Consider the following 27,961-nt stretch of genomic DNA (forward strand, 5'->3'; position numbering starts at 1 on the left):
TCTGATTAATATTCCCAAAATTGCTTTATTTATGCACTTGTTAATTGTTTTCCTCACCCCAGATTGAAAGCTCCGTGATGGTCAGGGAGCATTTCTATTTTATTCATCATGTGCCTACTACCACAACATAGGAGAAACACAAGAAAAGTTTGCTAATTGGATGGAAAATTGATCTATGTAGAAAGAACACAAATATAGGCTAACTCCTGTCATAATTTATGAGAGAGAATACTTTCTCTGTCACCTTAAAATGAGATAGAGTCACTTCATCTATGTCTCTAATACATAGATAATAATTTCTTCTCTAGTTGAGGGTAGTGCCAATTGTTATGGGGCAGGGGAGATTAATCATAGTGTATGTGAATGTGTCCTCTTGGTTTTAGGTAGATTGTGATATTGTATTATAGGAAGAAATTAAAATGACCTAGGATTAATTTAGTTTTATGTTAATCTTTAAGAAGAAAGTATGCCCTTCCAGAAGGGCATCCTTCTCTTTGTATTGAAGGATGCTATTTGATTCATTTATTATTTCCATGATGATCTATTTTCTGTCTGTTGAAGAGGAAATTTTTTCAATGTGCTTGTTCCTCAATTATACCTGATTTTACTTATTTTACAGATAGAAGAGTAAACATTCTAGCCTCTGCAATTATATATATATATATATTTATATATAAAATATAAATAATGCTTATGAATGAAAATAATCTAAATATTATTTTATGTTTTAATTCCCCAAGTTTGGGGATATTCAAATGCCCTTGTCACAGAAAGTAGCCTGAGATTAATTCTATTAAATACTGATTTGCTCAAATTATGATGTATTTTCGTTAGTAAACCTTAAACTGGAAGACAGTTTGAATTAACCAAAGGGATTAACTGAGGTTTCCCTGAGGCATCTAACTCATTTAATCCTGAAACATATTATTGGCTTTTGAGTTTAGCATGTGTTCTAAAGGCTATTAAATGGGGTGGGGAGGGATTATACTGACCTTGAAGTTAAGATCTCTGCCATATCACCATCACCTTAGTATCTATTAAGAAATCCAGGTTCGTTCGTTTTTTCAAATCCATTAAACATACAGAAAAACACAGACTCTGAGCCGATCAATTACCCCCCTGTACTTGTTTATGGAATATCTGTGATACCAGTGAACCAAATATTTAGGGAAGGCAATAAATTTTCCAGAGTGGTAACAAGTCCTTCAAAGACTTCCTACCTATAATAAGGGAAGACAATAATTAGGCTACTGCTAATACTGTATTCTTGAAAGTTTCCTGTAGTAAACTTTCACTTTCCTTAAAGGGCTGCTAATACTTTGGAGATTAAAAAATTGTGGGTGATGAGATAAGTTCTGTTTATATTTTGGAATTAGAAATTTATAGGAGTGAGGAAATAGCAAATATCCAGTAAAGGAAGCTTATTTACTATTATATCACAATATGTTTTGGGGGGGAGGCATGGTCCAGGAGTCTAACCCGGGTTTCCCACATGAAAGGCGAGCATTCTACTACTGAACCACCTGTGCACCCTATATCACCATGTATTTTTCAGGCATAATGCAAATTACCTAAAAATATGTACAACATATTTTTGTCAAGTAGGAAGCCTTTTATGAGAAAAAGCAACTAATGTATACTAATTTAAGAAATAAGAAAATCATTATCACAAACCTTGAGCATCACTGTCCAATAGAAATACAATGTAAGCCACAGATATGAGCCACAAATGTGATCTTAAATGGCAAAAAGAAACAAGTAGAAATTAACTTAAATAATATGTTGTATTTAGACCAATATATATAATATTGTAATTTCAATATGTGATTGATATACAAATTGTTAGAAATACTTACATTCTTATTGTGTAGTAACCCTTCAAAATCTGGTGTGTATTTACACTTACAACACATCTCACTTTGGAATGGGCACATTTCAAGGGCTCAATGGCCACACGTGGCTGGTGGCTTCTGTACTGGACCACAGAGATCTAGAGGTATGAGACGATATAATCATGGCCTGACACAATTTGGTTTTCACTTCCTAGTTTTAAAGAATGAATATTTATTTCTGCTTTTTTTTTCTCCCAGCACTGCCTTCCTCAGCCTGTGAATTTTCAAAACCTGGCCACGGTCCTCCCTTGCCCATCCCCCAACGAAAGTCTTTCTTTAATCCAAATGGATTTAGGTCATGTACCCATCCCTAAACAATAAGTAACTAGAAGAATACCCTAAGCCTATGATTCTCAACCCAGGTGGGAGGGGGGTGGGGATACCTGGTGATGTTTGAAGACCCTTTTGGTTGTTACACCTGGAGTGGAGAGGGTTACTACTGGCATCTAGTGGGTAGAGGGCAGAAATATTGCTAAACATCATATACTGCACAGCACAGGCCTCTAAAAGAGAGAGTTATGTGCCTAAAAATGTCAGTAGTAGCAAGGTCGAGAAACCCTGCCATAAACGAATTATTTTAAGCCTATATTCCTAAACCGTGCACTGCCAAGAAGAGATTAGACCATTATTGACTTAGATTTATCAGAATCCCATATTCCTCTTAGGTCAATGGGGGATGGGCACCTGAATGGAACAAGAAGTTCCATCAATAAAGCAAATAGAATCTCTAATGAGAACAGTCAGAAATAACCCGCGATAGATATCACGTAGGGCCTCTGGGTGCCGCTGTCGGCCAATCGGTGGCTAGGATGAAGCAAAGCCACCCACTAGACAGTCAGCCGCCGCGATCCCCCAGATCTTTTTTAAGAAACACATCGAGAGGAGCCCGCAAGCTCTCTCTCCCGCAATCTGTTCCAGATATTTGGATCAGGAACGTCAGGATGTTTAATGACCCCACAGGATGGTCTGCCTTTTCTTTTCAGCGCACCTTGGTCGTCCGGGAACAACCAACAAGAGACGCGGAAGGCGCGCGGAGCGACTGGAAGCACTATTTCCCTCCCTGCTGCTTTGCGCTGCGCAGTGAGTCACGCCCCAGATGCGCCACGAGATCCGGAAGAGATGGCCAAGGAGGGGGATCTCGCCCAAAATCTGGGGCTCAGTGTCCAGAAACACACTGGTGAGTGCTGAGAAGAAGCCTAAGGGTGAGAGTGCTTTACCGCAAGGGACGAATGATTGGATACATAGAACTGATACGCCAAAGGAAGACCCCTTGGAATTTGAAACAGTCCCTGACAATCGTGGAAATGTTTTTCATATAAACATACTCATCCTGGATATAAATGAAAACGTAAAGACTTTTATGACCAGATATTTTGTTTGGAAAATCCTGGAAAACATTTCCAGAGGAGCAAGGTTTACTCTTTAATCGTGGTGGATTTGGACGTGGGCAGTAAATCTCAACATATTATCAGATTAGTGTCACTAACCACCTCCACCCCGCCCCCCTCCCAAGAAAAGGAGTGCACAAGGGCAGGAAATACCCTCAATTCCTGGAGAAACCTGGACTGAGAGGAGCAGAGCTGCCGCCACTGAATGCTGGGAGGAGGGGCAGAATAGCTCAGAGAAAGAATGGAATTTGGATGTCCGTGGCAGTCCTCCATGCTGAAGCAAAATGTGCACCGCAGAGTCAGCCTGCAGAGAAACTCATCTTCTGCTTGGCATTCTTCAAGCGATTACCACTCACCTAGATGAGGCCCTTAATGCAGAGTGCTACACTCTCCACACAATTCTACAGAGTATGTGGACTACATTCAGCCTACCGGCCAATAACAACAGCACAGTACCGGACTTTGAAGAGTGACAGTTAAAGCATGGAGCAGAAGAGAATGGGGGCAGTCTGATGGCCCATTTCAGGGTTCTTGTTGAAACGGATGTGGAGAACTTTATCTCGGTGCAGGTGACTTTCATCCAGGTGTTCTAGTCCTATGAGAGGCAACACTGGACTGCCCTAACCAAAACCCCAGCGCCGAGAGACCTGCTCCAATGCAGAGGTATAAATTATTGTAGAGAGGAGTGATCTGGCCAGCAGACATTTCGCCCGGAAGATTACTAAAGTAATTCTTTGTAAGCTACTGATAGATGGAATCCTAAACTGGTACCATCACAGTCACCGACAAGGGCCACTTGTCCTCTTCTCCCCCACAAGCATCACCCTGTATCACCAGTATCAACAAAAACGCTCCCGTTTGCCAACAGGCCACCTGTTGGGTCCAAATGGCTGAGAACATGCCCTGAGCCCCCCAGCACCTCTGACCCTGACCTGGGATCCAGCGGCCACGCTTCCTACTTCATCGTGGCCCAGAACCTGGCGCTGGTGGTGCTCACCTTCGACCCGGCCCAGCGTCATGGTGAGACTGCCTGCAATGGTGGGGACTGCCGCCGGGGCACGCCGAGGACCATAAGCGAGGCGCGAGCCCTCTCCGCCCGGGCGCGGCACACCTCACCTTCCAACTCAGTGAACTGGTCGCCAAAGTGGAGGCCCACTGGGGCGCAATGCCTGGCCGCTCTTCCACGTGCTGCCATCAGGCTAACATCCCTCTTCAACCTGGGCACGTGCGCAGGTGAGGTGTGCGCTTCCCGCTGCGGGCGACAGAGACGCCACCCAACGGCGACAGCCGGGTCCCACTGCACATGGTCCTCGCCCACAGTTTGCAGGAGCTGCCGCCTCAGCGATCGCCTCCTACCCTCCGACCAGCACTTCGACCTGCAGTTTAACCTGGGGGTGGCCTTTGCCTTGATTTATGCTTAATCCTCCTGGCTATGACTCTGGCCATCACCATGTGCCTGTGACGCTTCTTAAGCCCCATGGCAAAGGGCAGTTTTTCAACCTGCTCTCTGCTACAAGCCTGGATGTGGAGTTGCCACTGCTTCAGAGGGGAAATTTGCCCTGTTCCTACAATCTTCTGCTTCTGATGTTGCAAAATATTAATTTCTTCGAGTGGATTCCAGAAACATCTCTCAACTGGATAGTCTCTGTAATACCACTAATGAGACCTTAAATATTACATTGGAGCCAAATGTCTTTCCGTGTGAGTTTTAACATTTTTGTTTTCTAAATAGTATCCTTTTATAAATCAATCCTGATTTTTTCTTTCTTGTTGGGAGAGGGATCTACAAGTTTACTTTCTAGTTTCAACGTTTACTTCGATTTGCCTTATTAGCCTGGACAATTCCTTTGTGGGGAAAGTTTGTGCCATTAGTGTATATTTTGAAAAAGTTGTTTCCCTTTAAGGAGTCCTTTCCCCACAATATTGAAGGATTTTTTCTGTATCTTTATATTTCTACCCTTGGGCTCCATACACCTGTCTTTGAGAAGCCACGAAATTGTAGGTTTAATTATACAAGATGGGAAATGCTCCCTCCAAGAACTGTTCTTAAGGCCTTTGATTCTTTCCTTTCATCCCTCCTTTTCCTGACCCTTCGCAGACATGGTGTCCATGGGTTGGTTGTCAGTATCTGGTTCTGTTTGTTCATGTAAATGTCAAACTCTGGAATACTGAGAACATTCTTCTCTAAGTTTTCAGTAGAGATAAAAATTGTTGTAAGCCTGAGATATTTTAGTTAGTACCCTTTTACTAGTATTGCATGGGTTTAAGAAGGAAAGTAATGTCTCATTTTCCTAGATTTGCTAAATACTGCAAATCAGGAAACCAACCTCTCTTGGAAAAAATATTGTTTGATTATAAAGGAATATATATTATTCTAATTGCCTGCCAAAAAATGAAGATGTGGCCTTTTCTTGTTAGTTTTGAGGAATAACACTAACTCTTCCATCTTTTAAATTTGAAGTCTAAATTATATATTCATCTGATGCTTCTCCAATAAAATTCCAAGAGCTCAATGCTATTTTACTCAAAGTACAATACTTTCTGGTGGATGAAATAACTTTTAAAAGCCCACATGATATATGGACCTCCAGAAAAAGAGTATAAATAAGGATGGGGTAGAACATGTCAATCAAAATTGTAAGGGTTCTGATAATACTCAGAACACAATGGAAAGGAAATGGATGGTCCAATTTTTTTAAAGTCTAACATTCCAAAACTTTGTTTTTCCCTTCATTTTTTTAATCTTTCCATAGAAGAGAAGCTACCCTGACTTACATGGCTTGGAAAATTGTCAAATGGTCGAGCTGTACTACAAAAGAGGTGGAGGGATGGTTTTGTCCTCTTTGTGGTAGTAGACAGCTCTCTGCTACTCCCTGAAGAGCAAACAGGAAAAGCAAATGCTTGGTAAACTGGGATTCCACTGAATATTGCAATTTAGCAACATTTGGATACTTTTAATTAAATGGGCATGATATTTTCTCCTTTTCCTATATGTATTGTAGGTAGAGTGTTTCCTTAGCAATAAAATAAGACTTAAATGATGGGTCAGGTTAATGAGAAAAGTATTATCTTAGAGTGCAGTAGCTGGTTAGGACTCTGGGCGCCGCTGTTCACCAATCTGGGAAATACAGGCAAAACGCACACACACACTCACACATCACACAAAAAAAGAAATATCTTCTGCCTCTTAGAACTTCAACCACTGCCAGAACGAAAACAATTTCCCTGAGGCTGCCTTAACTCTACTTCTGGAAGAATCTCCAGGCTGTAAACTCCTGAAAATACAGGTAATTTAGGCTCAGAATAGCAGGGAAACAATACCCTTGGACCGGACTGGAAGAAAACTACGAAGAGAGAGCAATGGCGATTCAGCCCAGGCTGCCGGGCTGCTGTGTGCTGGTTGTGCTGTGCCTTTTTCTGGGGCTGTTGTTGGAAACCGGAGCGGAGAAGATCCACTACTGGGTGTCAGAAGAGATAGACAAAGGTTCCTTTGTGGGCGACATCGCCAAGGACCTGGGTCTACAACCCCAGGAGCTGGCGGAGCGCGGGGTCCGCATCGTCTCCAGAGGTAAGACGCAGCTCTTTGCCCTGAACCCGCGCGGCGGCAGCTTGGTCACCGCGAGCAGGATAGACCGGGAGGAGCTCTGCGCTCAGAGCGCGCGGTGTCTGGTGAGTTTTAACATCCTAGTAGAAGATAAAATGAAGCTTTTTCCTGTCGAAGTGGAAATAATTGATATTAATGACAACACACCCCAGTTCCAGTTAGAGGAACTGGAAGTTAAAATGAATGAAATAACCACTGTGGGTACCCGGATCCCTCTGCCTTTTGGGCAAGACCTCGATGTGGGAATGAATTCGCTCCAGCGCTACCAACTCAGCTCCAATCCTCATTTCTCCCTGGATGTGCAACAGGGAGACGGTGGGCCTCAACACCCCGAGATGGTGCTTCAGAGTCCCCTGGATAGGGAAAAAGAAGCTGTCCACCATCTCGTCCTCACCGCCTCTGATGGGGGCGACCCTCTCCGCTCAGGGACCCTCCGCATTCGAGTTCAGGTGGTGGATGCGAATGACAATCCCCCAACATTTACTCAGGCACAGTACCACGTAAGTGTCCCCGAGAACATACGGCTGGGCACTCGGCTACTCGTGGTAAATGCCACAGACCCAGATGAGGGAGCCAATGGGGAAGTAACATATTCCTTTTACAATATAGACCACAAAATGGCCCAAATATTTCAACTGGACCCTTACACGGGAGAAATGTTAAATAAAGAGCCACTAGATTTTGAAGAATACAAAATTTATCCAATGGAAATTCAAGCTCAGGATGGTGCTGGGCTCATGGCCAGAGCTAAGGTGCTAATCAAAGTTCTGGATGTGAATGATAATGCTCCAGAAGTGACTGTCACCTCTGTGTCCACTACAATACCAGAAAACTTTCCTCCTGGGGCTGTAATTGCCCTTATCAATGTGCATGACCAGGACTCTGGAGACAATGGCAGAATGACGTGTTCCATTCCTGGAAATCTGCCCTTTAAATTAGAAAAGTTAGTTGATAATGATTACCGCTTAGTGACAGAAAGAACACTGGACAGAGAACTCACCTCCAGTTACAACATCACAGTGACAGCAACAGATGAGGGAACTCCAGCTCTGTCTACTGAAATGCACATTTCACTGCTAGTGACAGACATCAACGACAACCCACCGGCCTTCACTCACACCTCGTACTCTGTCTACATCCCAGAAAACAACCCTAGAGGCGCCTCCATCTTTTCTGTGATGGCCCACGACCCTGACAGCAATGAAAATGCGCAAGTCACTTACTCCCTGGCAGAGGACACCATCCAGGGGGCAACTGTGTCCTCCTATTTCTCCATTAACTCAGACACTGGGGTCCTCTATGCTCTGCGATCCTTGGACTATGAGCTGATCCATCACTTGGAGTTGTGCGTGATGGCCCACGACAGCGGGGACCCGCCGCTCAGCAGCAACGTGTCGCTGAGCCTGTACGTGCTGGACCAGAACGACAACGTGCCCGAGATCCTCTACCCGGCCCTCCCCACCGACGGCTCCACCGGTGTAGAGCTGGCACCCCGCTCTGCAGAGCCCGGCTACCTGGTCACCAAGGTGGTGGCGGTGGACAGAGACTCAGGACAGAACGCCTGGTTGTCCTACCGCCTGCTCAAGGCCAGCGAGCCAGGCCTCTTCGCCGTGGGGCTGCACACGGGCGAGGTGCGCACGGCGCGGGCCCTGCTGGACAGAGACGCGCTCAAGCAGAGCCTCGTGGTGGCCGTCCAGGACCACGGCCAGCCGCCTCTCTCGGCCACCGTCACGCTCACCGTGGCCGTGGCCGATAGCATCCCAGACGTGCTGGCCGACCTGGACAGCCTCGAACCCTCAACCAGCCCTGACGACTCGGGCCTCACGCTCTACCTGGTGGTGGCCGTGACCGCCGTCTCGTGCGTTTTCCTGGCCTTTGTCATCGTGCTGCTGGCGCTGAGAATGCGTCGCTGGCACAAGTCGCGCCTGCTGCAGGCTGCGGGGGGCGGGTTGGCGGGCGTGGGCGCCTCGCACTTCGTGGGCGTGGACGGGGTGCGGGCTTTCCTGCAGACCTATTCCCACGAGGTCTCCCTCACCGCGGACTCGCGGAAGAGCCACGTGATCTTCCCCCAGCCCAACTACGCGGACACGCTCATCAGCAACGAGAGCTGTGGGAAAAGGGAATTTCTGTCGGGACCCCAGTCTTTACTTGAAGACAGAGGGGAAACATCTTCTCAGGTAAACCCTTTGTACTGAGTTTATAAGCTAACTTGATTTTTTTAAATCCTTATTTTATTTGCTTGCTTTCATTCTTTACTACAAACAGTTCTATTAATATATATCCTTGTAGTTCTGTTTCAAATCCTGGAAAATCGTTATTAGTGGGGCTATGTGTTTTAACCAGGCACATCTATAACTGTTCTCCCCTTGGAAAGGAAACTGTAATCATAATGTAGGTGGTGGAATGAAGAGTTCAGTGAAGATCCTTGTCTCAGTTGTGGAACAAGCGCTGCCTTAGAAACAAGGAGATGTAGCCTCTAAGATTTTCTTATTTGCTTTTGACCAGAGCATTTTATCATTCTGGCTTTACCATTCTCTTATATGGAAAGGATAGGACTAGATTAGAAATTTTTCCCAACTTCCTTTCTGCTTTGAAGTTTGATTATTGTATTATAACCAATAAAAATTAGATTATTGTAAATTTCATTCATCTTTTCTTTCCAGACTTTTTGAAATGAGTAGATTGTATCTTCTTTTTCACCAAAATTTAAACTCTTTCTGAGTTTATATATGAGACAAGAAGTGGGTCATGAGTTACGTTTTAATATGCCCCTTCCTGGTAAAACTTCAAACATGTGGTATTAAGGAATTTATATTGGTCATGTTATTTCAGAGAGATGTTTAAAATGTACTGCTGCTCATGTTAAATTTGTGTAGCAGCCTTTTTAAATGTTTTTATTGTGAAATATAACATATATATATAAAGCAGTAAATTTCAAAGTACATTTTAACTTTGAACCAAAAAGTTATAGTGCAAATTCCAATGTATGGTATGGGTTACAGTTTCACAATTTCAAGTATTTCTTTCTAGGTGCTCTAAGGCAATGGAGACTAAAAATAAATGTCAACATAAAGATTCAGTTGTCATACTCACTTGTTAAATCCTGTGTCCTCTATTGCAACTGCTCCTTCTCCTTTGATCCTTCCCCCAATCTTTAGGGATATTTGAACCATGACCATTCCAACTTTTTCATGTTGAAAAGGGATGTTGACATTATGGGTAGGGGGATGCAACTGGTTGATGTTTTTGGAGAGACTGGTAACTCTGTTTCTCAGGGCTTACCTGGCCTGGGACCCATCTGAAGATTTTAGGTTTCTGAAAAATAAACTTAGAGAGTGAAACTTTATTATAGAGTTCGAGATAGAGCCCTCGTGTGTATCATTATTTTCAGAAAGCTGTCTTTCTTTGAAGAAATGGATATATTCATTAGAGAATTCTGGATACCGTCTTGTATGTGGGTAGATTGGCAAATTTTCTTTAATCTTTAATATCAGCATTACACCCAATGATGCTTTTATAGTTTTTAATATTCTTAAAAATCATAAATGCTTTCCAGTTACTATAGCATATTTAAGAACATAAAGTACGTCAATATTTAATGACTAATATTGTTTTCAAATTTCCTTATAAATACCAGATAATTCATTCTAGAATTTAATGTAAATAAAATCTGTCAGGATGCTATGATATTTTATTTGGGCACATATGTAAAGATAAAGATGATCTAAAGTAGTATTTATAGTTCTGTTAATATATGATTATGGGATTTTATATAAGCTGCAAATTTAAATTATTAAATAAGCTGTGGTAAGTTAGATTCAGTTGTCAACTTGGCCAGGTGAAGGCACTTAGTTCTGTTGCTGTGGACATGAGTCAATGCTACATGAACCTCATCTGTTGCTCATTACATCTGAAGTCGGCTAAGAGGTGCCTGTTGTAATGAATGATGTTTGAGTTAATTGGCTGGTACTTAAGTGAGAGAGCGCAACATAGCACAGCCCAAGCAGCTCAGCATACCTCACCTCAGCACTCACAGCTCAGCCCAAGCCTTTGGAGATGCAGAAAGAAATCACCCCGAAGAAAGTTGTTGGAACCCAGAGGCCTGGAGAGAAGGCCAGCAGAGATCACCCTGTGCCTTCCCACGTAAGAAAGAACCTCAGTAGAAAGTTAGCTGCCTTTCCTCTGAAGAACTAGTGAAATAAATCCTCTTTTATTAAAAGCCAGTCCATCTCTGATGTGTTGCATTCCGACAGCTAGCAAACTAGAAATTAGCCCTTAGTTTAATCACTTATTATGAAATATATTATCCATGCAAGAATAGACCTAATGTTTAAGTAATTTATTAAATGATGAAATAAAATGAACAGCAATTAGCTGTACAATTTGAAAAATAATTTTGAAGTCTCCTGACTTGTGCATTATATTTCTAACAAGAATTCCAGTTTAATGGTTGTGTTCACAAGAAGAAATGCACCATGGAGTGAGTATATTTATGCTGTCATATACTTACTCAGTTCCAATAAATTACAGATAGGCTTTTTGAAAAAGAGGAAAGCAAAAAAACATAGTCAATTAAAAGATGAATAGCTAACTGGACCAGAGGTAGAACAGAAAGTGGTGGGCCTAAAGCTAGCCTTCCGTAGTCTAAAGTTATAGAAATTATAGTCTTGGATCTGGAAGATTAGCTTTGGCAGTACAATGGAGACTAAGAGTGCTTCAGGCTAGACAGGGGAATTGAGGCAGGCTTGCTGCTCAGATCCAAAATAAGCAGTGAGAGCTCTCATCTAGTGAAAAATGGGTGTTTCATAAAGATGCTGCCTACTGATTCCTGTGATTGCACCTTATTGCAAGCTAACAGATCAAGAAAGAGAGTGGAACACAGATACTGGCTGCAGGCAATGAACACCACGCCTCTGAGACTTGAGCTGTGATAGTGATAATGTCACTGCTGCACAGGAGACCCAAAGCACCCCTAAAAGACCTAATTATGACCTGGGGCTTGGGATCAGGTAGAAGAAATTTCAAAACCATTACGGATAAAGCACTGAACCCAGGAGGGAAATAGACAAGGAGAGAGAGAGGGACAGGGAACAGATTTTAAAAACAAGGATCTCCCACTTAAAATAAATGTGCAAACCAAAATTACAAAACACTGGAGTAAATATAATTCTAAGAAAAACAGTTAGAAACGTCAATCAGAACATTCATTTATACCAGATGGAATAAATTTTATGGAAAACCTGACACTTATGTTGAAATAAGCTAAGATAAATGAAGGAATATTTATTATAAGAAGAACAAAATGTAATTTAATAAAGAATATAGTAGTCTATGATAAAAGAACAACTAGAAAGTGAATTAAATCATAGTTAATAAAGTAAAAAAATACTCAATAATTGGGATAAAATCATATTGGATACAATTGAATATAAGATTAATGAGCTATAAGAGTAATGGAGAAATTCACCCAGAACACAGCACTAAAAGACTATTCAATTAAACAAATTGATAAAATTGCAATTAAGAAGTAAAAAACAGATGCAAAGGTTTCAATATATATCTAATTATAATTCAAGAAGAACAAAATGGAGAGAATATCACGAAGCAAAATTTTAAATTATAAGAGCTGAGAAAATCCATAATTGTAGTAACATAGGTTATTGAGAGTGGGTCTTGATTTGTTTACTGGAATCCTATAAAAGATGAAACATCTTGGAGAATGCGGGAGAATCTGAGAGAGCAGAGAACGGCATAGCCACGAGAAGCAGAGAGTCCACCAGCCAGAGAACTGTGGAGATGAAGGACAGTGCTTCCTGGGGAGCTTCATCAAACAGGAAGCCAGGAGAGAAAGCTAGCTGATGATGCCTGGTTCGCTTTGTGCCCTTTCAGCTGAAAAAAAGGCCCTAACTGTGTTCGCCATGTGCCTTTCCACTTGAGAGAGAAACCCTGAACTTCATGACCTTCTTAAATCAAGGTATCTTTTCCTGGATGCCTTATATTGGACATTTCTATAGACTTGCATTAATTGGGACATTTCCACAGCCTAAAAACTATTCATTTGCAACTTATTAAATTCCCCTTTTTAAAAGCCATTGAGTTTCTGGTATATTGCATTCTGACAGCTAGCCAACTAGTAACAGAGGTAAACAAATTGATGAAAGATAAAGATTAAAAAACCAAAAACAAACAGAGAAAAAGAAAAGAAGTATACAACTTGAGATGGAAAGACAAAATTATTCTTTGCATACATTGTGGGTTTTTCTCTATTTAGAAAATTTCAATTTACTGCATCGACAAAATTATCAGAATTAATAAGAGAGTTCGTAACATTGCTGAATATGTGATCAACATATTATAAATCAAAAACTTTTCTAGTCACCAGTAACAAGCATAAAAAATAAATAAAAGCAAAAGGCCCCATTCCCAAAAACAATAAAGCTATAAGGTGCCTCACAAAATAACATATTCAAGAACTTCATAGAAAAAATTACAAAAAATATTGAAGAACACAAAAGACCTGTGCAATCAAAACATTATGAAAAGTATTTCAAAATCTCCAAAATTAATCTATAAATTCAGTGCAATTACAATTAAAATATCAACAATATTTTTCATTAAACTTAGTGACGCTAAAATATACATGGAATAGCAAAGCTATTTAAAAAGTCAAATAATTTGAAGAAAAGAAATGAATTGGAAGAAATGCCCCTGTCAAATTAAGTTATAATAGTTAAGCAGGGTATGTTGGCATGGCAATAGACAAAGATAATGGAATAGAATGCCCACAGAAATCTACATCTATACATGGAAACCTGATCTATAGCAGAGATGGCACTACAAACCAGAGAGTAAGAAATAAATATTTCCGGGATGGCTCATTATTTGTGCGAAAAAAATTATACCCCTAACTCATACAATACAAAAATAAATAAATTTAATGTAGTTTAAAGACCTTAAAAAAAAAAGCTTTTAAATTTTTAGAAAACAAGATGCTAACATCATAATTTTGGAATACAGGAGATTACAAAATCACAAATCATAAAGTGAAAGAAACAACATTGAAATTTTAAATGTTTTCATAAAAAGGGCACCTTAAACAAGACGAAAGCAATCCAGAAACAGTGAAAGGTATCTGTAACCTTCATAAAGGACAAAGAATTGTTACCCAAAATATAAATGAATGTCTCTGAATAAAACTTCGAAAAAAAGAGGTTGCATGGGTAGTTGAGTGATTAGAATGCCTACCTTCCATGTGGGAGACCCAGGTTCGATTCCCAGACCATGCACCCCCCCCAAAATTTTTTTTTGAAAAAAGAAGCAAAGGATATGAATAGAAAAATTACTGAAGAAGAATTCCAAATAAGCGATAAATATGAAAATATGTTAACCTCACCATTAATTATAAAAATGTACATTAAAACAATGGGATACATTTTTACACCCATCAGATTGGCAAAACAATATATTTGGCTGGCAATACCAAAGTTTAGAAAGGATAGAGAAACAGAACCTTGTATCCCACTGTCAAGAGTGTAAATTAGGGCGGGCCATGGTGGCTCAGCAGGCAGAGTTCTCGCCGGCCATGCCAAAGACCCGGGTTCGATTCCCGGTGCCTGCCCATACCAAAAAAAAAAAAAGTTTGTTATTAAAATCATTCTGAAAAACAATTTGGCAATGTCTACTCGTATTTAAAATGTGTACGATTGGTGTCCCCCAGTGAAACATTCCTCCCAGTATCCACACTTTCTATGTTCCCCTCCCCTTAAATCTGTGCTGGCCTTGTGACTCCCTCCAACCGGTAGAATTTGGCATAAGTGAAACTTGCCAATTCCAGCTAGGACTTAAGAAGGCCAACAGCATCTGCTGTTGTATTTTGGGGAGCCATGAACCGTTCCCCTCTGGGGAGAGATCATGTAGGAAAACCACATGGAGAGGCCATATGAAAAGTGAAGTCTTGAGACTACATGGAAGAGAGACACCCTCCTGTCTCAGCACACAAGCTGAGCCCAGTACCCGCAACCCCCATCTCAGTGATGTCACATGAGTAACCACCAGCAAGACCAGCAGAACTGAAAAATCTGATCTCAGCCCATATTGAAAAATATTGAACAAATGAAACCATGCTGTTTTCAGACACTTAGTTTTGGGGTGATTTATCATACGACAAAGGTAGCCAAAGCAATATGCACACAATTTGAACCAGCAATTCCATTTTCAAATTAATGTCCTAGACCTAAAGAAATTTGTATATGAAGAGACATGTCCAGTGTTCATTGTCTGCAATAAAAAGGAAGGGAAAAAAGGAAGGAAGGAAGGAAGAGAGGGAGGGAGGGAGAAAAGAGAGGAGAGGGTGAAGGAAGGAAAGGAGAAAAGAAAGCGGAAGGGAGAAAAAGGGGAAAGGGGGAAGAAAGGAAAAGAAAAGGAAAGAAAAGCGAAAAATCAATCTAATATCCTTATAGAAATATATAGAAAAAGAAATGTTGGTATTTTCATATAATGGAATATTAGACAGCAGTTAAAAATGGACATTATCAGCATAAATAAATATCAAAATGTAATGTTAAGGGAAAAAGTACATTGCAGAATGAGTATAGCATGATACTATGTATGAATTTGAATTGTATATGCAATAAGATAGTAAAGCATGCATGGGAATAATCAATGCTTTACTCAGGATGTTGATTGCCTTGAGAGAAGGAGGGATGGATCTGTAATTAAACAATGGTTCTAGAAGGATTCATCTCATTCTGGAGTTTGTTTCTTAAGAATTGAACTTCAAAAAACTACAGTTAAGATTGTTTCAAGCAAGAATCATCAGTGCTGAAAGCATGTTTAGAAACGGGATATTTACTTAATCTCAGAGTATCTCCCTACAGGATACTTAAGAATTACAAAGGGAAAAATAGTAATTTTGCAATGGACAGACCTAGAAGTCATCATCTTAATCAAATGAGCAAAGTTAACATTACCAGTAATGGAAAAAAAACATCTTCTGCCTCCTGATGTGATACAGTGAGAAGGATACAACATCATTTCTGTTGCAGTCCTGTATACTTATATATGTAGAGAGAGAGAATGAATGAGATAATACTAAATCAAAGGTCATAAAATATTAATATTAGGTAATATGGGCAAATAGTATATGGGAACTTGTACTATTTTTTGCAACTTTTCTTTCTTTTGCAACTTAAGCCTGGAATTATTTCTAAATAAAAAGTTTTAAAAGTTGATGTTATATAAATATGACAAGATGTTAAGATATGAAAAGTTGAATGGTATATACACAGATTTTAGTTATATTATTTTCTTTATTCATGTGGATATTTGAAGTATTTCAAAATTTATTTTTGAAAGAACAAATACATTATGCATAAGAACATAAAAATGAAATGGGAGCAAGAAGAGACCCACTAGATCACATTTTTATATCCTTAGAAAGCACTAAATCTCGGGGAAAGGAATTGGCAACTTCAAACAACTCTGAGCAACTGATTTCTCACGTGGCGAAAAACCCTTTCCTTTGCTAGCTTTGGCCAATAGGGCCACTTTCAGTTTCCTTAATGCTCCCTGCTGCCTCATATCTTCAAGCATTTATACTGAAGTTCTAGAACATTATGCCAGCCTCTTTCTTGATCCAATTTTTCTCTTTTTGTTTCTTTAGCTGTTCAGGCAAATACCATGCAACGTGTTGGCTTAAACAATGGGAATTTATTAGCTCACAGTTTTGAGGCTAAGAAAACATCCAAACCAAGGTAACATCAAGGCAATGCCTTCTTCAGAAGACTAGTGTTCTGAAGCTGGCTGCCAGTGATCCTTGGTCCTGGGTCTTCTCACTTGGCAATGCATATGGCGGCCTCTCCCTTCTTGTCCTAGTTCCATTCACCTTTAGTTTCTTGGTTCCTGTGACTGTCTCTCTCTGTCTGAATTTCATTCTACTTACAAAGGTCTACAGTGATAGGATTAAGACCCATCCTGATTGAGGTAGGCCACAGCTTACTAAAGCAACTTCATCAAAAGATCCTACTTACAGTGGGTTCACACCCACAGGAATGGAGTAAATTTCAGAACATATTTTTCTGGGGCGCATTCAGCTCCAAATCACCAAACTACTTTTTGGGATTCAGCTTTTAGGATTCCCTATGTACTCCCCCTCACCCGGTGCTTCCCATCATCATAACAGTTATCATACTCTAACATTATGATTACTTTCTTATGTTCTCCACTACTCTGTAAGTTCCTGAAGGAAGGGTCTCTGTGCGCGTCAGATTTACCATTTGTATCTCTAGCATCAGGCAAAATATCAGGCACATGATAGTCCCCCAAGTATTTCATGATTCAATAATTTAAATATAAGTTTTGAAGTTAAATGTCAGGCCATCAAGCACAGAAATTCAAAAGATGTGACCTTGTAAGATGAGGTAGCTAGTGTTTTTAAAATGGTCTTACTGTCTCTGAATATAAAATAGGAGGTGAAAGGTGCTTGGAGCCAGGGCTGTGGCCGTGCTGATTAACGTCTTAAGCATTGAATGAAACTTCCGTAATCACTACCATCAAGGTCACACTCATTTACACCATTCTTATTAATGCTGAGAAAGAGTCCTAAGATGCCTTAGAACCGTAAAATTCTTTAAAGCAACTTGGAAGTCACAAGGTGAACACTGACAAGCAAATGACTTGTGTTTGCCTGAGCCGGTGCAGGTAATTCGTTAGGCCTCTGAGCGTCGCTGTTGACCATCTAAGCCGCAGAAAGCAGCGAGACATCCCATCCAACCTTCCGGCTCCCACAACAAAAAGGGCTAGCAATTTGGCCACGCAAACTTCGGGGCAGCAAAGAAATTCAGCCCAGCAGCCTATTGGATCTCTCCACAGAGACCTAGATCCGTGAAGGCTGATTACCTCTGACCCTGAGGAATCAAGATTGGAATTCCGCACTGGATGCTGGAATTTGAGTCGCAGCCGAAGGGAAATGGCGGCTCGGCCAAAGTTCCCACGCTGCAAAAGGCTAGACCTGCTGTGCCTTCTTGTGGCAGCCCTGTGGGGCGCCGGGGCTGGGCAGATGCGCTACTCCGTGCCAGAAGAGACCGACAAAGGCTCCTTCGTGGGCGACATCGCCAAGGACCTGGGGTTGGAGCCCCCGGCACTGGCAGAGCGCGGGGTCCGCATCGTCTCCAGAGGTAGGAAGCAGCTCTTTGCTCTGAACCCGCGCGGCGGCAGCTTGGTCACCGCGGGCAGGATAGACCGGGAGGAGCTCTGCGCTCAGAGCGCGCGCTGTCTGGTGAACTTTAACATCCTAGTAGAAGATAAATTGAGTATTTATTCAGTAGAGGTGGAAATAAGAGATATCAACGACAATGCTCCTCGCTTTGGAGTAGAGGAACTGGAACTGAAAATCAGTGAGACGACGCCTCCAGGATTCCGCATTCCTCTGAAGAGTGCGCATGACGCGGACGTAGGAGAGAACACCCTCCAGAAGTATGAACTCAACCCGAATGACCACTTCTCCCTGGACGTGAGAAGCGGGGCGGATGGGAACAAGTACCCGGAGCTGGTGCTGGAGCGCGCCCTGGACCGCGAGGCAGAGAACGTCCACCACCTCGTCCTCCTGGCTTCGGACGGGGGCGACCCGGTCCTAACCGGCACCTCCCGCATCCGGGTGACGGTGCTGGACGTGAACGACAACGCACCTGTGTTCGCGCAGCCCGAGTACCGCGTGAGTGTTCCGGAGAATGTGCCCGTCGGAAGTCGAATACTCACAGTAACCGCCACTGACGCGGACGAGGGATCCAACGCTCAAGTGACTTATTTTCTAGAGAAAAACCCTGGAAAAAATTCAGAGGTGTTTGAGCTTAAATCTACATCTGGAGATATAGAAATCATAAAAAATCTAGATTATGAGGATGCCAAATTCCATGAAATTGATATTGAAGCTCAAGATGGTCCTGGCCTTCTGACCAGAACGAAGGTTATTGTCACAGTTCTGGACGTGAATGACAATGCCCCAGAGTTTTACATGACATCTGCCACTAGCTCAGTTTCTGAAGACTCTCCTGCAGGAACTGTAATTGCACTTTTCAATGTCCATGACAGAGACTCTGGGCAGAATGCATTTATCACATGCTCAGTCCCGCAGAATCTTCCTTTCAAGTTAGAAAGGTCAGTGGACAATTACCACCGACTGGTTACAACCAGAGCCTTGGACAGAGAACAGATTTCCTATTACAACATCACTGTGACCGCTCAAGATGGGGGGAACCCGTCTCTGTTCACAAATGCTTACATCTGGCTGCAGGTGGCAGACATCAACGACAATCCACCCGCCTTCACTCACACTTCCTACTCTGCCTACATTCCTGAAAACAACCCCAGAGGGGCCTCCATCTTTTCAGTGGCAGCCTATGATCCCGATGGCTATGACAATGCCCATATAACTTACTCCTTGGCTGAGGGGACCCTTCAGGGAGCACCTCTGTCCTCCTATATCTCCATCAACTCTGACACTGGAGTGCTATATGCCTTGCGCTCTTTTGACTATGAGCAGTTCCGGGATTTGCAGCTGTGGGTGACAGCGCAGGACAGTGGGGACCCGCCGCTCAGCAGCAACGTGTCGCTGAGCCTGTTCCTACTGGACCAGAATGACAACGCGCCGGAGATCCTCTACCCCACCCTCCCCACCGACGGTTCCACCGGTGTAGAGCTGGCACCCCGCTCTGCAGAGCCCGGTTACCTGGTCACCAAGGTGGTGGCGGTGGACAGAGACTCGGGACAGAACGCCTGGCTGTCCTACCGCCTGCTCAAGGCCAGCGAGCCGGGCCTCTTCGCCGTGGGGCTGCACACGGGCGAGGTGCGCACGGCGCGGGCCCTGCTGGACAGAGACGCGCTCAAGCAGAGCCTCGTGGTGGCCGTCCAGGACCACGGCCAGCCGTCTCTCTCGGCCACCGTCACGCTCACCGTGGCCGTGGCCGACAGCATCCCAGACGTGCTGGCCGACCTGGGCAGCCTCGAACCCTCAACCAACCCTGACGACTCGGGCCTCACGCTGTACCTGGTGGTGGCCGTGGCCGCCGTCTCGTGCGTCTTCCTGGCCTTTGTCATCGTGCTGCTGGCGCTGAGAATGCGGCGCTGGCACAAGTCTCGCCTGCTGCAGGCTGCGGGGGGCGGGTTGGCGGGCGTGGGCGCCTCGCACTTCGTGGGCGTGGACGGGGTGCGGGCTTTCCTGAAGACCTATTCCCACGAGGTCTCCCTCACCGCGGACTCGCGGAAGAGCCACGTGATCTTCCCCCAGCCCAACTACGCGGACACGCTCATCAGCCACGAGAGCTGTGGGAAAAGGGATTTTCTATCGGGACCCCAGTCTTTACTTGAAGATAAAGGAGAAGAAACATTCTCTCAGGTAAACTAACTCTTCATAATATACTTAAGAGCTATTCTGGAAAAAAAATTCCCATTTACTTTACTTAGCGGTCTCCACTGTTTAGTATATCTCTTCTATTTCTCATATTTCGTTAAGCATATATTCTATTTTAAGTAAATTAGTCCTGTTGAATTATCTCTAGGTAGTTCTAAGTGTTCACCCCTTTACAGGATTAGGAGGGGGCTAGAATCATTGTGTAATGGGTTTAAATCAGAAGTTTGCGTGTGAAGGTGATATTTAGGTTATCAAAGAGCTTTAGGAACTGAAACATCTGGTTTTTCATACTTTCTTTGCTATTTCTGTGCAAATAATTTCTTCCATCTGGGTCAACAATTCTTTCCCCTTTAAAAATATGAAAGTTGGATATGATGTTTATTCAAGTCCCTCCTTTACAATTTAAAGTTTTTATGTTTTATATTTCACTCTGTTTATGAATAGTGAAATGCCTTAGCTGGTTTGCTCTTCTTGCTATGTCTTAATTTTTTCCTTCGGCTGCGAAGTGAAGTTCTTCATTTTACTTTTTTGCATGCCCTCCCTTATTATTAAAGACAGAAATTTAGGAGTACACATCATTCACAGTGTTTCAGAAAGGTATGTCATGGTATCTCTGTTTAATGAAAAATCGTATCGACCTCTAAAGGAGATAAGTGTTCCTTGAAGAAGAGACTGAGTTGTCATTTGCTGTATAATACGTCAGGAGAGTAATAGTAATCAGGCTTTTTTTTAGTTCATACTTTGTAATTGTCTCTTATCTGGATCCTTTTGGCTTTTTATCCTTAAAAATAGTAGGTATCCTTAGTATAGCTTTTCCTAGAGAAGAGATACAGTGGATTATGAACTAATTGCTCCTAAAGATCCTCGTTATATAATTCTCTTCCCAGAGTTTTCCCACCCGCAACAGTTGCTAAAAACATTCCCAATCCCTCACCCCACCCCAGTCGTCCTCAGAGCCAGTTTTCCTTCTCCATTCCTCTTCCCATGTTGATTTTCCAATATATTAGTTATATATTTAAGAACAGAGAATACACTAACATCATATGTAACTGAAACATTTTTTTATCCTGATTTGGTACTAGTTGCGTACTGAGTCTTAAATCTAATTATGTCATCAACTCTCAAGAATTATTATATTTAGAGACATCCGGTAAGGTAAATTTGTCTGAGATAATGTTCTCTATTCATCACGGAAAAATACGCCACAACATTTTTATTTGTAAGTAAAATAATGAAGCAGTCTGAGCTAAGGAAAATTAAAAGCAGAGTCCATTTTAGTGTCTATAGAAACTCTTCACAAGAATAAATACGTTTTTGCATAAGTGTTTGTAATTCATCATGATTGAAATGACAATTGTATTTCTATTTCTGTGCTTAGAAAGGAAAATAAATACAGGAAGAGTTTCTGGGGTGGAAAATAAAATTTTTTCTCAACTAGTTTTAGTTGTGTTTTTTTTTAAGCCTTCATACTCTAAATATAGACAAAGTGAACTACTTTCAGTAACCTTAGGGTCTGTAACTTCCCTCTCATGTCTGGACATTGACTTACTCTTCTCTCTCACATCTAGGCCTCTTGGCTGATCCTATACTTCCTGAGAAAGCCTTTGCCAACCTTGAAGGTTGAGGGTCTCCCCTAACCCAGGCTTCCTCCCATTATAGTAGTTATCTTTCTGCTCTGTAATTCTCTGGTTACTTTAATGTGCCTGTCTCCATAATATTCACCTTAAATCACTGCCATATATTATGTGATGTAGTCAGCACTCAATTATGTTTGTCTAATGAATAGTTTAATAATAAATACTGAATCCAAGATGTCAAGATTATCAGGGACAAACTTCAAGGTGTATAACCTGTAAATATGACTGATATTTCTGTGTGGTTCATAAATTTTGTTAGAATATTTCAAAACTATAACTCTGCCATATTTGGAGCAGTATTTCTGTCACAGTTTAGTGTATGGCTTCCCAAGGAGGCTGACTTGAAGTCACCCCTTTAACATTTATCAGTCCTCTTGAGTGAAGTAAACACCAGGCCCATTACCCCTGACAGCAAGGATTTGGGGTGTTCAGAAATCTTTTTTTTAGAAGTTAACGGGGGAAAAAAAGTTAACTTGGGTTTGTCTGAGAACGTGCAGTAAACGGTTAAGCCTCTGGGTGTCGCTGTTGACCACTCAAGGAGGAAAACGGAGCTGGAGCGCTAGTCCACCATTTTTGTGCTCCTAAAACGCGGATCTAGAAAATGAGGCTCAGAAGGTCTGGGGCTGCTACGAAACTCAATCCATCCGTCCTCCAGCTCTTTGACCTATGCATTAGATCCATGAAACACTTTAGTTTCCTGAGGAAATAAAATTGGAGTTCATCGTGAGACACTGGGACCGAATTCAGAGAAAATAATCCAGCAAAAAGGAAATGATGGACTGCCTGAGATTCCGAAACGGCAGGGGACTGGTCCTGCTGTGCGCACTCCTGGGGACGCTCTGGGCGACCCAATCCGGGCTGATACGCTACTCGGTGCCCGAGGAGCTGGACAAAGGCTCTTTCGTGGGCGCCATCGCCAAGGACCTGGGGCTGGAGCCCCGGGAGCTGGCGGAGCGCGGGGTCCGCATCGTCTCCAGAGGTAAGACGCAGCTCTTTGCTCTGAACCCGCGCGGCGGCAGCTTGGTCACCGCGGGCAGGATAGACCGGGAGGAGCTCTGCGCTCAGAGCGCGCGCTGTCTGGTGACTATCAATATCCTCGTTGAGGATGAGTTGAAAATTTTTGAAGTAGAAATAGAAATTACAGATATTAATGATAATGCTCCTGGTTTTCTAACAGAGGAATTGGAAATAAATATTGTTGAACTGACGGATCCTGGAACCAGGTTTCCGCTTAAGACTGCATTTGACCCGGATGTGGGTACGAACTCGCTGCAGAACTACCAGCTCAACCCCAATGACCACTTTTCCCTGGCTGTGAAGAGTGTCCCAGATGGGACCAAGTACCCAGAGCTGGTGCTGGAACGGGCCCTGGACCGGGAAGAAAAGAATGTTCACCAACTTGTCCTCTCTGCCTCTGATGGTGGGGACCCTGTCCGTTCTGGCAGCTTGCGCATCCACGTGATAGTTCTGGATGCAAACGACAACCCACCAGTGTTTACTAAGGCCGAATACCATGTAAGTGTTCCAGAGAACGCGCCAGTGGGCACCCGGCTGCTCACGGTGAATGCCACCGACCCTGATGAGGGATTCAATGCCCAAGTGTCCTATATTCTAGATAAAATGCCTGGGAAAATGTCTCAGATTTTCTATCTCAACTCTGTGACTGGAGACATATCAATATTAAAAAGCCTAGATTATGAAGATGCTGTGTTCTATGAAATTAAAATTGAAGTACAAGATGGACCAGGTCTCCGTTCAAGAGCCAAGATTCTAGTCACTGTTCTGGATGTGAATGACAACGCCCCGGAAATAACAATCACTTCTTTCACAGGTTCGGTCCCAGAAGAGGCAACCGCTGGAAGAGAAATTGCCCTTATCAACGTGCATGACCGAGATTCCGGACAGAATGGGCAAGTCACAGTTTATATCCTGGGGAATCTGCCATTTAAATTTGAAAAGTCAGTAGGCCACTATTATCGCTTAGTGACAGCCAGATCCTTGGATCGTGAACAGGTGTCGGAATATAACCTTACTTTGAAAGCCATAGATAGGGGAAGTCCACCGCTCTCCACTCAAACACACATCACCCTGCCCGTGGCAGATATCAATGATAACCCACCCGCCTTTGCTCGGGCCTCTTACACTGCCTACATTCCTGAGAACAATCCCAGAGGCGCCTCCATCTTCTCAGTGATCGCTCACGACCCAGATAGCGCCGACAACGCCCGCATAACTTACGCACTGACTGAAGACACCCTCCAGGGGGTGCCTCTCTCCACCTATGTCTCCATCAACGCGGACACTGGCATCCTGTATGCTCTGCAGTCCTTCGACTATGAACAGTTCCGAGACCTGCAGCTGTGGGTGACAGCCAGCGACAGCGGAGTCCCGCCACTCAGCAGCAACGTGTCGCTGAGCTTGTTTGTGCTGGACCAGAACGACAACGTGCCTGAGATTCTCTACCCCGCTCTCCCCACCGACGGCTCCACCGGTGTAGAGCTGGCACCCCGCTCTGCAGAGCCCGGCTACCTGGTCACCAAGGTGGTGGCGGTGGACAGAGACTCAGGACAGAACGCCTGGCTGTCCTACCGCCTGCTCAAGGCCAGCGAGCCAGGCCTCTTCGCCGTGGGGCTGCACACGGGCGAGGTGCGCACGGCGCGGGCCCTGCTGGACAGAGACGCGCTCAAGCAGAGCCTCGTGGTGGCCGTCCAGGACCACGGCCAGCCGCCTCTCTCGGCCACCGTCACGCTCACCGTGGCCGTGGCCGACAGCATCCCAGATGTGCTGGCCGACCTGGGCAGCCTCGAATCCCCCGCGGAACATGACGGCTCGGGCCTCACGCTCTACCTGGTGGTGGCCGTGGCCGCCGTCTCGTGCGTCTTCCTGGCCTTTGTCATCGTGCTGCTGGCGCTGAGAATGCGGCGCTGGCACAAGTCGCGCCTGCTGCAGGCTGCGGGGGGCGGGTTGGCGGGCGTGGGCGCCTCGCACTTCGTGGGCGTGGACGGGGTGCGGGCTTTCCTGCAGACCTATTCCCACGAGGTCTCCCTCACCGCGGACTCGCGGAAGAGCCACGTGATCTTCCCCCAGCCCAACTACGCGGACACGCTCATCAGCCACGAGAGCTGTGGGAAAAGCGAGCCTCTTCTGGTATCTCAAGATTTACTTGAAGTAAAAGGAGACCCGGAGCTACTTCAGGTGAGTTTATTTCTTTCTTTGGATTTTTATAAAGAGAACTTATGCCAGTGTGATTATTATGAAGCTTTAATACACATTTATTTAGAAATAAAGCAATATAGTTGTCAACAGACTTATCAAAATCTTTCTCGCTCTCTCTCTTCTTCTGTGCGTATGGTGGGAACGTACTTCCTGGCCAGGTCTGGCCAAGTGGGCCTATGTAACCAGCTTTGGCCAATAAATTCTGTTTGTATATACTTCCTGGAGGAAACTCCCTTGCCATTGTGAACGTTTCCAGATTTCTAAGTTACTATATATATGTAATATATATATATTGTATGCTGTATGGCAGGGGTCATATTTCATTCTTTTTCCATGTGAGTATCCTGTTATGGCAGCACCATCTATTGAATCTTTGTTTGTTTTCTGGGAAGTGCATGGGCAGGTGAGAATTCTACCACTGAGCTACACTCACACCCCTCTAAGTTACTCTTTGAAATTGTAACTGCTCTTCTGTTTGGGTCCTTGGGAAACTATGATATGAGAAGAGCCATGTGGTGGATCAAACATTGACTTGTATCCCTTGATAAACAGATCATTTCATCTTAAACTCCTGAGATTTGTGGGTTGTTTGTGACTCCAACCTAACCTAGGCTGTCCTGACTGACACAAACAAGTAAGAAAACATATAAATATAAGGTGTTTTAGGCTTCCACAGAATTATTCTTGACTCCTACCAAGCCAGACCACAACACTTTTCATCTCAATGCTATAAAAATTGTAGTATAAAAGTATAGAGTTTGGTAAAATGATTCCACCCAGCCTTGAATCTCAATGTTATATGTACCTAAACTATGTATCCAGTTTAGGCAAATGAAATTTGCCTATGACATCTGTTTTCCATACTGATTTCTGACTTTTGCCTGAGAGTAGAAATTTCATTTACTTAAACTGTCTTGAGCCTTGGACTGGCATTTCTTGCCCTTTGAGGGAATGATGAAAAATGTGAAGAGAGATGACTCAGCCTCTGTGGGTGATTTCCAGACCATCCATTCCAACAATGAAATAGGACTCTTGAGCCTGTTCTATAGTTTTCTTGGGCCAAAAATTGCTGGCGCATTCTGAAATTGATGAAACTATTTTACCCCTGTGGTCATATCAGAGATCTTATCCAAGATTAGATAGAAATAAATTTGAGTAGACCTCAAACAAAAGTAAAGCTCTCCTCTTAGACATGTTAGGAAGAGGTACATTCAAAAATGTGAGATAAAATAACCTACAGCAGAGAAAGAATGTATCTTCACTCAGACATGCAAATATATCACAGGAAAAAAAGGCTTATAACCTTTGGCATAGCTTTCTTAGAAACATTATTTATAGTATTAATATCATTATCCTCTTGAGAAATATATATTAAATGGCTAATGCCAGGAGAATGTTAGATGTTCAGAGAGGATTTCCTAAGAATCCCATGTAAAACATAGCCCTCATTTGTGTAATGAAAGTGCACTGTGAATACAAAGGCAGTACAATTTCCAACTGCTTGTATATGTGATGAGAGGTCTCAAATATTCCATTTTTATTAAAAAGGAACCTTTTCTGAAGGATGGACAAGAATTTAATACATTAGAAAGGAGGGAGTGGTTCATAGTAAAAGGGCAAAAGTATAATGGCATGAAGGAGGAAAAATAAAAAAAGAGGTGTTTTGAGAAAAGAGACAACAGTCTGTTTTGACTGGCGAATACAATGAGTATGGGTGGGCACTGCAAAACAGTAGAATAAATGGTTGAATTGGGTGTCTGGTTTGAGAGTGCATTTGAAATAAAGGAATTTGGTTGTTTGGGTTACCCAAGACTAGTTTGAGGATTACAGGGTATGTTCCAAAATGAAGTGCCTAATGATCCTCAGTGCCTCTCCGAGGTCTACCAGCGATCAAGTCAAGCATCATTTCACTCATTGTGGTGGTTAATTTACGTGTCTACTGGTTCAGTTTCTCTGCAGTACCCTAATATACTCATTAATGGTATAAATTGGCTGAAGCTGAGAAATGGCATTATAGAGTATTGTATAGACGTTTACATAGGAAAGAAACATTGGTTTCATAAAATAGATATGGCTACACAAGACTCAGCTTTATAGAACGCATATGCCCACAGACTAAATTGGTCCCTTTAAAAATATCAGGATTTCCTCTACGTAATTGGGAAGTTGGTCGTGTCTTATCTAGAAGAGCAACACATTAAAATAAGTCTAGGGCTTTGACTCACTCTTTTTGCAAAGACTTTATCTTTGGAAGGTGTTAACTGAATTGATAAAGTATCCATGGAGAGATTTAAAATACTAAATAAGGGATATGAACTAAATAGAATTTAGAGAAATGTAAGGATCGTTGCCAACTAAAAATGTGGATTAAAAACCAGTCTTTTATTTCAACATACCCACACTAATCATGACAGGACTTACAAAAATGGTGAAATCACTGAAGATATTTTTGCCCCACCAACTCCGAGAAATAATGGCTGTATGCCTTATCATGAATATTTTTAATGAAAAAGAAGGAATGCAAAATGATAAAGTTGTTTGTGAGGTTGAGAAAAACTAGAAACTATCAAATATAAAGGGAAATTCTGAATATTGGGCTCTTTCTGACAAATAAAAAGACAAGATATATAGGTTCAAGAACTGGCCACCTTGAGGATAAATAGCTGGACAAGATGCAGTTTTTAAAGACAACCTCCGGGTGCCGCTGTTGACCAAAGGGAAGAGAAGGGTTCTCAGTTCTGCGGGATCATCTGCTTGAGAGTGCTTCCCTCTTTGTCGGGTACACATCAGAACCGAAACCCCTCAAGAGCCTAACAAAC

The 27,961-nt window shown here is 42.8% G+C and overlaps 3 protein-coding genes across 3 annotated transcripts; all 3 read left to right on the forward strand.

Annotated features, from left to right (window-relative positions):
• The first annotated feature begins 2,658 nt into the window (after positions 1-2,658).
• PCDHGA1 (protocadherin gamma subfamily A, 1) lies at positions 2,659-12,116 on the forward strand. Its single transcript, XM_077137232.1, has one exon. The coding sequence runs from the start codon at positions 6,641-6,643 to the stop codon at positions 9,077-9,079; it is 2,439 nt and encodes an 812-aa protein (XP_076993347.1). The 5' UTR covers positions 2,659-6,640; the 3' UTR covers positions 9,080-12,116.
• Positions 12,117-16,208: 4,092 nt separating this feature from the next.
• LOC143663893 (protocadherin gamma-A2-like) lies at positions 16,209-20,283 on the forward strand. The gene has a single exon (XM_077137245.1). The coding sequence runs from the start codon at positions 17,851-17,853 to the stop codon at positions 20,281-20,283; it is 2,433 nt and encodes an 810-aa protein (XP_076993360.1). The 5' UTR covers positions 16,209-17,850.
• Positions 20,284-20,293: 10 nt separating this feature from the next.
• Positions 20,294-27,956, forward strand: LOC143664298 (protocadherin gamma-A3-like). Its single transcript, XM_077137973.1, has 2 exons — positions 20,294-25,121; positions 27,933-27,956. Exons 1-2 carry the CDS (start codon positions 22,698-22,700, stop codon positions 27,954-27,956), a joined length of 2,448 nt encoding a protein of 815 aa, XP_076994088.1. The 5' UTR covers positions 20,294-22,697.
• Positions 27,957-27,961: the final 5 nt, after the last annotated feature.

This window comes from Tamandua tetradactyla, chromosome 20 (assembly GCF_023851605.1).
Source record: "Tamandua tetradactyla isolate mTamTet1 chromosome 20, mTamTet1.pri, whole genome shotgun sequence".
NCBI lineage: Eukaryota > Metazoa > Chordata > Mammalia > Pilosa > Myrmecophagidae > Tamandua > Tamandua tetradactyla.

What these genes read in the sequence shown, in the direction of transcription:
- PCDHGA1 (XM_077137232.1), top strand. Translation starts at nt 6,641, where the DNA reads ATGGCGATTCAGCCCAGGCTGCCGGGCTGCTGTGTGCTGGTTGTGCTG.
- LOC143663893 (XM_077137245.1), top strand. Translation starts at nt 17,851, where the DNA reads ATGGCGGCTCGGCCAAAGTTCCCACGCTGCAAAAGGCTAGACCTGCTG.
- LOC143664298 (XM_077137973.1), top strand. Translation starts at nt 22,698, where the DNA reads ATGATGGACTGCCTGAGATTCCGAAACGGCAGGGGACTGGTCCTGCTG. An exon ending in GAGACCCGGAGCTACTTCAG is followed by an intron (nt 25,122 to 27,932) that starts GTGAGTTTATTT and finishes GGTACACATCAG; the next exon opens with AACCGAAACCCCTCAAGAGC.